This window comes from Zalophus californianus, chromosome 10 (assembly GCF_009762305.2).
Source record: "Zalophus californianus isolate mZalCal1 chromosome 10, mZalCal1.pri.v2, whole genome shotgun sequence".
NCBI classification, from domain to species: domain Eukaryota; kingdom Metazoa; phylum Chordata; class Mammalia; order Carnivora; family Otariidae; genus Zalophus; species Zalophus californianus.
Window position 1 is genome coordinate 13,870,492 of NC_045604.1, and position 11,264 is coordinate 13,881,755.

General features: G+C 40.2%; 1 protein-coding gene across 1 annotated transcript in view; it reads right to left on the bottom strand.

The window, feature by feature from the left end:
• Window positions 1-8,899, bottom strand: part of RRP15 (ribosomal RNA processing 15 homolog) — a 39,895-nt gene extending 30,996 nt beyond the window's left edge. The window contains exon 1 of the mRNA XM_027610641.2: window positions 8,725-8,899. Coding sequence (XP_027466442.1) covers window positions 8,725-8,866 — 142 coding nt within the window. The 5' untranslated portion in view covers window positions 8,867-8,899. The remainder of the gene's footprint in view (window positions 1-8,724) is intronic.
• Window positions 8,900-11,264: the final 2,365 nt, after the last annotated feature.

Genomic DNA, 11,264 nt, shown 5'->3' on the forward strand with positions numbered 1-11,264 from the left:
CTGAGAAGTGTCTGGCGTTCACTGCAAATGGAAATGATCACATTTTATATAAATAAAAAATGCCAATGAAATGAGGTCCTCCAGCATACTAAAAACCAGGATTTACTTCTAGGATACTAAAGATAAATCAGCAGAACTGGTTCTTAAAATTTTACTGTATCCTATGAAATGAGATTTTTTAAAAAATTTTCTACTAACTGATCTTTAACAACAGAAGCTAAGTGCATATATCCAGGGCACCAGATAAGTAAAATTCCTTTGAAGCCTTCTGTGTTATTTTAAACATTAACTCTAAGTTTGCATTCTATTTTTGGAATCTGGAAATTAAGGAAGGGCTACAAAGAACACTTACTGGAAGCAATAACTAATGGTTCCAATATAACTTTCCGCATTCATGGAAATGTTCTATTATCAAAGCTGCCCACTAGCCATTGGGCATCAGAGCCTACTGAATACTTCAAATGCAGCCAGTACAACCAAGGAACTGAATTTTTCATTTTAATTACTTTAAATTTAAAAAGCTCCATGTGGGGGCACGTGGATGGCTCAGTCGATTAAGAGTCTGACTGTTGATCTCAGGGTCTTGAGTTCAAGCCCGACATTGGACTTCATGCTGGTTGTGGAGCCTACTGAAAAAAAAAAAAAAAAGCCACATGTGGCTAGTGCTACCAGCTACCATACTGGCAGGGAATGGTTAGACTTCCAAGATTCTGTGGTAGACGCAGGCATTTCCCATCTCCCGCTGCCTTTTCCCCAAACTTCCAGCTCCCTTTCAAATTTATCTGTCCCAGATACGGTTAGTTGGCTAGAAAGTAGGATAAAGTTTTAAGAAGACTCACAGTCCTTCAATATTTACTGAGCACTCATGAATGATGGGGAAGGGGAAAACAAAAAATTTAAGTCTAGGTTTCTCTCCTTGAAGATGGTCCTACGTTTAGTAGGGTAGATAAATCAGTTAACCAACCACAAAATTTGGTTTTACAATATGCAAAATTTGTCAGTGCTCTTCTGAAAAAAAAAAAAAAAAGGCAACGAAGAAAGAGTGACTGTTTGGGGGTGTCTTTTACAAAGATGATATTAAAGTTGTTTCTTAGGTAAAGCAGGGGTTTGAATGACAAGAGAAGGGAGGAGGCCAAAGAAGTAAGATTCCACAACCCAAGTGAATTCAAAGATGCAGGTGGGGATGATCACTAAATCTACAACCAAAAACTCCCTAGATCTGACTGAGTCAATGCCCTGTATAAAAATTAAAATTATGATAATCATCATTATGATGGGCATTCCATCATAATGGAATTCCAGGCAGAATAAACCAGTATGTCCATAGGCATGGGAATATGAAAGAAGGTGAGATGTTTATGAAATGACAAGAAGTTCAGACTGGCTGAAACTGGATCTGGAAACTGGATAATAAGACCTGAGTTTTAAAAGCTGGCTGGTTTATAAAAATGCTGGTCTGATTTATGATCCAAGAAATAAAATATGCACATTAACCCCCAAATTAAAACCAAGCGGTTTAAAATTACAGCATTATAGGTGTGTGTTTCCAGTAAGAGACCAAACTGCTAGTGCTTTTCTCTTACCTTAGGCCCCTACTTTTAAAAAGTTTCTCTATTGGATAAGAAGGTTGTTCTTTTAAAATACAAATACCATCTGGGAGCATTAAGGTTATTGGTTAACATTTAACTTATTTCACACCTTTAGAATAACTCTAAATCAAACAGAATTCCTCATAAAAACTTGGTAGAGATCAGCTAGTAGTAAAGAGTATGAACACAGAAGTCAGGCTGCCTGAATCCAATCTCACCTCCAGATACAAAATCCCCATCTGTAAAAATGGCAATAAAATAGTATTGACTTCACTGGGGTTTTGTGATAATTAAATGAGTTAATATATATTAAAGTTCTTAAAAGAGTGCCTAGCCCATAGTGAACATTTAAGTGCTGATTACATACCACACACAGAGACACACACGATAAGAATTTTAATGTCATTGTGGAGGGGAAATAACAAGAAGGAATACCTCTGGTAGCTGGAATCTGCAAGAAGTGTGAGGTGCTGAATGGGAAGCTTTAGTTGACCAGCTAGTTAGAGCAGAAGGGTGAAGAGCTCAGATTATAAAATCAGACAGACTTGGCATTACGTCCTGATTCCACTACTTTCCAACAGTATTAGCTTGGGTGAGTTACCTAATTCTGCTTTGTCTCAGTTTCTTTGTAGCAAAATAGGCATGAAAATAGTTATCTACCTCACTGGGTTGTTATGATGATTAAATCAGATAATACATGAAAAGAACTTAACACAGACCTGGTATATATTAGACATGAAATAAATGACAGACAATGATGCTGAGAACCCAGATGACAGACCAGGGATGGGAGATCACAAAAGACTAAAAAAGGATGCCAAAATAAAGGGGGTAAAAGGAATTTCACTTCCATTGTAATTCTATCTACAGTTTTGGTTATAGCCTATAACGCATGTCCAGGGAATCATCAAGTGCAGGTAGGCTACCTTTGACTTTATTTTAGAAGTGATCAATGTTACTATACCATAATTTTTTTTTTTTAAGTAAGCTCCTCACCCAACGTGGGGCCTGAACTCATGACGCCAAGATCAAGAGTCACATGCTCTACCAACTGAGCCAGCGAGGTGCTCCATGTCCCTCAACTTTTCAAAGTACACTAAAATATTGACAATACTAACTAGCTAACATGTAGTTATATATAAAACACTTTTTATGCATTATCATTTAATCCTCACAACACTCTATGAGTTGCTCTTATTTATTTACACAGGTAACAATTCTGAAGCTTAAAAAAAGTTAAAGAAATATGCCCAAAGTCACAAAGTTAACAGAGCAGAGCAATAATGCTGTCTGACCTCTGAGGCACTAGAAAGCTTTGAATCAAGGATTCAACTAAGACTAACATGTACTGAATGCAGAAAATATTCATTAAATGGTTTAAGAAAGCTTGAATTAAAAAGAAATTTCTATGTAAGCCTCAGTTAACCAGAAGAGCCCATTCCTCAGCCCCATTCTGATTTTGCCTAAGAATGCACATTGCCCTAGTTATCAAGAGCTCTGTAACTACTGTTCCCCATTCCAGTTATAAATCATTTGTTCTGCTCAAGCCACATGATCTTTCTTGCCCATTACTACTAAATTTAGAATATTCTGGGGTGTCTGGAGTGTCACAGTAGGTTGAACGTCCCACTCTTAGTTTCAGCCAAGGTTGTGATTTCAGGGTTGTAAGATCAAGCCCCATGTCACGCTCCACACTCAATGCAGAGCCTGCTTGAGATTCTCTCTCCCTCTTCCTCTGCCCCTCCTGCTTGTGCTCCCTCTCTCTCTCTCTTAAATAAAGGTATCTTTTTCTTTAAGATTTTATTTGACAGAGAAAAAGCGTGTGCACACACAAGCAGGGGGAGCAGCAGGAAGGGAGAGGGAGAAGCAGACTCCCCACTGAGCACAGAGCCTGACGTGAGGCTCAATCTCAGAACCCTGGGATCACAACCTGAGCCGAAGGCAGATGCTTAACCGACTGAGCCACTCAGGTGCCCCTAAATAAATACATCTTTAAAAAAATAAAAATAAAAAAAATTTAGAATAATCAAAATTGATGTTCTAAATTTTATTTAAAAGCACTTACCTTTGGAAAAAAAATGAAGTTATCCCAGCTTTCCATAAAAATACTCACAATAAAAATTAAAGTGCTACTATGAGACAAATTAAAAGATGTGACTACATGTGCCATCTAGGCAAGCCAAAGAATAGAGCCTGAAAGTAGTCTGTTTCCTGAGTCTGTCCTATAAATTGCTAAACCACTCAAGTAGGACTGTGATATATTTCATTTCTTAGACATGTTCCTTTGCTATTTTAAGTAACTTAAATGATGAAAGAGGCTATAAGGTACAGTTTGATGAAAAGGACATTTATCTACTGCATTATCATATCTAAAACACAGCTTTGTAGTTTATCAAAAATGAAGTGATAGCTCCTAGGACCTTCTAAACTGGATTGTTATCAAGTCTTATGTTAGAAGCATATGGCCATTTTTCATGTATGTGAAAAGAACGACTCAGAAAACATGAAATTACCATTCTTCTCTACCAGTTTATAGTCATATGGGCACAAGCTATGAGGAAGGGGTTGGTCATATCATGGCACTGGATGATGACCAAGGCTTTTTCCATCTGGGTTGATTTACTGACTACACTTTTTTTTTTTTTTTTTTTTTAAGACTACAAGCTTAAGAATAAAGTCAGCATTGTGTCTAAACCTTCAACACTGCATCAATTCAATAAATCTGAGTAGTTCAAGGATAACTCAGAGGTAGAGGTTATCAGCCTCTCCTTCATAATACTTGACACCATCAACCAGTTTACTTCCTCACCTGAGTTGATTCACTGACTAGGGAGGCTATGCGTGCCTGTGTATGCTTTAAGAATACAAACTTAAGGGGCAGCTGGGTGGCTCAGTCGGTTAAGTTCCGGCTCAGGTCATGGTCTCAGGGTCCTAGGATAGAGCCCCGCATCCGGCTCCCTGCTCCACGGGAAGCCTGCTTCTCCCTCTCCCACTCCCCCTGCTTGTGTTCCTTCTTTCGCTGTGTCTCTGTCAAATAAATAAATAAAATCTTTAAAGAAAAAAACAAATGCTAACTGTAGCATTTTACCTTCCACATATCTCTGAATCTGTGATCACTTGTGATATTACTATGACAAATTTCAAATCCTACTGAAGAGTATTACAATTTACTAAAATTCAGTCTGAACAATTTCACTATCATGTAAGTTTACATTATATACAAGTTCTGTTAATTTTACCCTCAACAATACCTAGTACATGAGAAAAGTGTAAAAATCACATTAAGAGCAATTCCAATTTATTCAACGACTCATGGATATCAAGTACTATACCATGTATCAGGTTCTATTGCCAAATTCTGATACAGCTGTTAGCAAAGCTGACAAAGTCTTTCTTAAAAGAACTAGGAAATTTCTTTTTTTTTAAAGATTTTATTTATTTGTCAGAGAGACAGAGAGAGCTCACGCACAAGCAGGGGGAGTGGGAAGGCAGAGGGAAGAGCAGGCCCCCCGCCTGAGCAAGGAGCCTGATGCAGGACTGGATCCCAGGACCCTGGGACCATGACCTAAGCCGAAGGCAGACACTTAACTGACTGAGCCACCCAGACGTCCTAAGAACTAGGAAATTTCTGCAAAGTCTGACAAACAGTACTTGAGAGCTTTACACTCGTAAAAAGCATCGTTTTTTACACACCTTTCTTACATAATGTATCAAAATAAATTAAAGAGGAAAAGTTCAAACAATGCATGGGTTTAACCTGTGTGTTTTCTATGAAATTTAAGTAGTATTTGTTAAAAGAATTTGCTTTTCAAATGATCATATGATAAGGCACATCCCTATCAAGTTTTAGGATCCAATTGGAAATTCAAAGAGAAGCCTCTGATTCAATTTCCTGATAAAACGAGCCAGTACACTTCACTTTAATATAAGCCTGTAATTTGCCCACTGGATTCATTGATGTGGTCTGAACCAGATTTAATCTTCTCTCTTTATAGTTTCTCAGCATCCATTCTCTGAAATTTTCTGAAAATTTATTAGTTCTGTCAAGGCCACATATACACAAATTCTGAACTACAAAAGCTGTTTCCACTGGTCACCTTTCCAGAAATAACTGATTTCATAAGAGGAAAACAGCAGATTCTTATATTAAATAACAAATTCTGAATTAAACAAAAGGAGGATGTCCCATCTTATAACCAACGGACCTACATTATTGAATTTATTAAATAAAAGGCCCTTTATAATTATCTGTCACAGAGCTACAGTCTAAATCCCTGAAGGAAAAAAGTGGATGGAGACAACTAAGTGAGAACCTAAAGGATACAGACAAGAAAGTGAACAGAAAAAGGGTAGTGGTCAAGAGTACAGGTGCTACAGCCAAACTTCAATAATGGCTGTGTCATTTATCAACCTACTGAGCAGCTTACGTATTGGGGTGAGCAAGTTACAACCTTTTTGGACCTCAGCTTCCCATAAGTAAAATGAGAATAATAGAATCTATCTCATAGGGTTGTTGTCAGAATTGAAATGGCACACAGTACATACTTAAAAGCTCAAAAAATATAGCTCTTATTATCGAATACTCTTAACAGTAGAGCACACCCAAAATTTATGGTGCTATGAGTTTTTTTCTTAAGTCGGTTATTTGGAAAACTGAATGTTTTTCTTCTGAAAAACATTTCAAGTGGAGCCCTTGTGTCTCCCCGCAGTCCTGCACCAGTGCCAGTTCCGACACAGTTTTGCCACGGCCCACCAACGGTTCTGGCACTGCGCGTCAGCCACCATACAGCCGCCAGTGGTATTTATAAACACGTGTCTCTCTCTTCCTTAAAAGTTCTCAACTGTTCCCTACTGTCCACAAATGGAGACGCCAATCTCCTTCATTTGGCACACAAGACTCTTTACAATCTGGCTTTACCCTCTGTTCCTGGTTTCACGTCAATAACTTCTCTGGAAGCTAGAGCCACAGCAGATAATTCACTGTGTCCTAAATAGCCCATGCATTTTAAGAGACTGCATGCCGTTGTAGGTGCTTTTCTCTGTAGGTCTGAGAAAACTGTCTTCTTGAACCCGCAGACTTAGAAAATTATTCACCCTTCTAAGGCCTAGATGAAATGCCACCTCATTTATTTATTCAGCAGGAAAATGTACTTAATACTAAAATGTGCAAGGAAGGCCCTATGGAAATAAATAAGACATAGTTCCAGCATTTGGGGAATCTATATCTATTAAGGAGAAAGGTATGTTAAAATAAAATAATAACATAGCATACTATGAGTAATATGTATAAGACAGAAAAAAAGCAATGCCTAAGCTGGTTCTACAGGATATGGTTTCTCTGTTTCCATTTGTACCATTTTAACTGGACCATGATTGTAATAACTACTTTTACAGTCCTGTGCTGAACATCTATCTTCCCTAAGACTATAATTCTAGGGTGGAAATTTATTTATCTTTTGTTCCTCAACACAGGGTAAGTTATCCACCTAAAGGATAATTAGGTTTCCATATTACCCAAAACCCTTAATCCACAATGTAACTGATCTATAATAGGAAGAGAACCTTAGGACCTGGTCAGCATTGACAATACTGCACTGAAAAGTCAGAACAGCTCCAACTTGGAATTATTCAGTACTTAAAGAGATAAATCTAATTTCCACTTAAATCTGTAAGCGGTACTGGTATTTTGCTTCAAATGTAGTGCTGTTTCTTTCCCTGACAACCCCACAAGAACTAGTCTATTGAGTTCAAGAAATAGCAGAATCAGAAATTCTAATTCCTGCTCAACAAATTGACTGTGTTTCTTAATTACTCTGGAAGGGGATGAGGACTGTAATTACCTAGGGACTGCAGTAGCTAGCACATGACAGTTTCTTCTTGGATCTGGAAGTCCAGATTTACCCATTCATTTACTTAAATTTCTGTGAAAAATCCACTATGCAGCAGGAACTGTTTTAGATACTGGGAGACAGCCATCTCTACTCTTACGGAACTTATATTTCAGCTGGGAGAAACACACAGCAATTATATAACATGCCAGATGATTTCGGAAACACTGAGAAAAATATAGCAGGATTAGTCAAAAAGTGAAGGTAGGGAGGCAAGAAGAGTAGTGATGGTACATCAGATAGGGTGATGAGGGTCAAGTCTTGCAGATAAAGCACTAGATCCGAGATTGAAGGAAGTTGGGGAGAGAGAGCCATTCAAGTATTTGAAAAATACTCTAGGCAGTGAAGCCAGCAAGTGATGAAACCCCGGTGTGGGAGCCTGTTTGATGTGTTAAACCCCAAGGATATCAATGTGGTTAGATTACAGTTAGTAGTTAGTAGGGGGCAGAGTAGAAAACTATGGAGAAAAAAACGACCTGAGCTACATCATACAATCTAAGGGATTCTGGATGTTAATCTGAGATGGGAAGCCACAGGACCATCTTGAGCAGATAACTCTCATGATCTGAGGTCCATTATAAAAGAATAGTTCTGGCTGTTACAAAGCTCTAGCTAGTATTAAGGAGCAATAACTGGAACATTAGAAGGTCAGGGGTCATCTCAAATTCCTTGTAACCTAAGAAGCTAATGCCAAGAATGATGGTAAAGAGGAGCAGCATGGTCACATCATGGCTGAAGGCCTCAAAATATCTTTCCGTCCTTCAACAAGCGTCTCTGAGAGATCAACTGATACTTTTATTTATTCTACTTTAACCACGTCCTCTTCTTTCATTCACTGCTATCAGGGTCTCTGACTCCCAGAGTCACGCACGTACCACACCAAGAAAAGTCCAAGTATACCATTCATCTTCCCTCTTAGCTCTTTTGGCCTTTTGCTCCTCATTCCCTAAGAAACTTTTCCCACTTTTGTAATTTTTAAATATCCCCTCTATTTTGCCTTCTATCATTGTAACTTTTTGCTGCTTTCATCCCTTTTAATAAGTAACAGTGACGGTGACAATGTCTAGTAAAAGAATGTGGAAGTTCACAGCGTCCCTTCCCTAAACACCACCTCCAAGCCTTCTCACTGGGCCAAAGTCGCCCCTTCGACGCCACCCGAGATAAAACTTGCAGCAAAGCCAATCGCGTTACCTGCTTCCCGCGAATTCAACCCGGCCTTTCTTTTCAGCTCAACCCTAGTACGTTACCTCCACTGTTGGCAGCGTCTTTGCTCTCATCTTCCAACTCCAAAGCTACTGCCCTGGCTACCATTTTCATCTTCTTCTTCTTCAGTGAATTTTTCAGCTTTTTCCCTGCACCCACACGTGAGTCTCGAACGGCCGCGGCCATGTTTCCTCACCGGAAGCGACCCGTAAGAGTTGCGACCGGTGGTAACAAGAGGAACTTCGGCATTTAGTTCCGGCAACACAAGGTTCCGGGGCGGGGCCATCGGGCCCGGAGCCTCAGATAGTGAATTGGAGGGAGGTTGAAATGGTCGGTGTCTCTACCTGAAGTCCGCTCCAGTGCGGGGGTGGGAATTAGTGAATTTACGTTCTCAGCCGACTCCTCGGCCCGCTCACTCTTGCCCCTGGACCGCTGCCGCAACCCGGAGCGGTCCACTTTGATTTCCTCCCTACGTAGGGCCGATTCCCTTCTGTGCTGCCTTATTGAATGTGGGTTTAGGTTGTTCCTCCAAGATCCCTTACTGGCCCACAGTCGCACCTACAGCTGGGAGGCCAGGAAAGCGAGTGCGGCGTCTCTAACGAGAATACGAGAATGTCATCCTCTGTCCCCAAAGTACCAAAGCATCAAAGATTCAAAACGTAACATACAAGATCTTTCTCAAAAACTTTATCACATAATCTTCCTCTGATTAACCCTTTCCGTGGCTTCCAATCGCAAAACGAATAGAATGTCGCTTTCTTCCGCTGGGTTCAGGGTGGAACGGGTCCGGCCCGGCTGCTTCTATCGCGGACCTAGCTCTGGCCCCAGCTGCGCAGCGCCGACCTGGTGGGCGGATCTCTGGCTTCCACGCGGTGCTCCTGCCTCCCTCCGGGGCAGCCCCTCCAGGCACCTACAGCCATCTGCCTCTTCCATTTTCCCCCTGAGTTGTTGACTCTTTCAAAGTAGGGACCAGATCTCATTCACCATTCTACCCGTAAGGCTGGCAAAGTTGGCCCAGAGTAGGAGAACAAAAAATATTTTTGCAAGGAGTGAATTAAGGAATGACAATACAACTATTGACAAACTTAGTAAGTCAGACTCAGCAAACCTTTATATCATATTCTGTCGGCCAGAAGTATTCTAAAGGCTCTAAGCTTGGTGTTTTCCTGGTAGAATGTTTCTCGGTTTTTCATATCTAAAATCTGTAAAGGAGTATGGATTTCTCAATCCCACACGTTCCAGCTGCTGGTGGGGGGGTGGATTATATTTACATAAACCAAACTCAATACATTTTAAAACAAAACAACTGTTTTGTTTTTTAACAGTTCAGGAAAAGTTACATTCCAAATATAATTGGTAAAGATCAAATGCCAGCATAAATCTTTTGAAAAGTACAGTTATTATCAACACAAGAAGTGTGTCTAAAGATGCCCCTTAGGATATGGGGGGGGGCGGGGTTAGAAGGTCTCACAATCCTGCTCAGTGTTCATTCTCCCCTGCCACGTAGTGTTGAACCTGCGCCCTGCTGACTTTCATACTTAACCCTTGTTTTGGCCTAGGGTTATACACTGAGTTCAAAACAAAGTTGGGAAAGCATTGAAGAAAATTGTAGAGAAGGAAGCAAAAGTGAGAAAGAAATATGACAGTGTAAGGAGGCCTTCTGGCATAGGAGGTACCATTTATTAAGATTATTGAAGATCAGAAGCGGTGTTCTGAGCATTTTACATCTTAATACGATGGTTTATTTTGGAGAGTCTGGGTGGCTCCGTCGGTTAAGCATAGGACTCTTGATAGCGGCTCAGATCTTGACCCAGGGTGGTGAGATCCAGCCCAGCCTCAGGCTCTGCCCTGGGCATTGGAGCCTGCTTAAGATACTCTCTCTCCCTCTGTCTCTCCCTCAGTACACCCCCCCTTAAAAAAATATGATGGTTTATTTATAAGTAGAGATTTACTATGTTTAGCTGCAATTTAAGAAATTGCTGGAGGGGTAGAATTGGTTGATTATTATTCATTCAAATTTTTCTTTCTTTTTTTTTTTTAAAGATTTTATGTATTTATTTGAGAGAGAGAGAATGAGAGACAGAGAGCACAAGAGGGAAGAGGTTCAGAGGGAGAAGCAGACTCCCCGCTGAGCAGGGAGCCCGATATGGGACTCGATCCAGGGACTCCAGGATCATGACCCGAGCCGAAGGCAGTCGCTTAACCAACTGAGCCACCCAGGCGCCCCTCAAATTTTTCTTTTTTAAAGTAACAGAAAATAGACTCCAGATTTTCCTGCAGAAATCTGATTTTCCTAAAGGGATTGCTACTATTAAGTGGGAGATTCCTGTATTAACGCATTTAATCTTCCCAATAAGCCAGTGAGTTAGGTACTATTGTTCCTATTATGAAGATGAGGAAGCTGAGGCACACAAGAGATGGAATACTTGCTCAAAGTCATAGCCAGTAAGTGGCAGAATCATGTTCAAACCTAAGTAGTCTGCTCCAGGGTCTGTTCAACCACTGAGCTATATTGCCCACTCAGACCGTTGCCCTTGAGCATTTAACATGTATGTGCTGAGAACAGACAATAGAAATTTCTGGC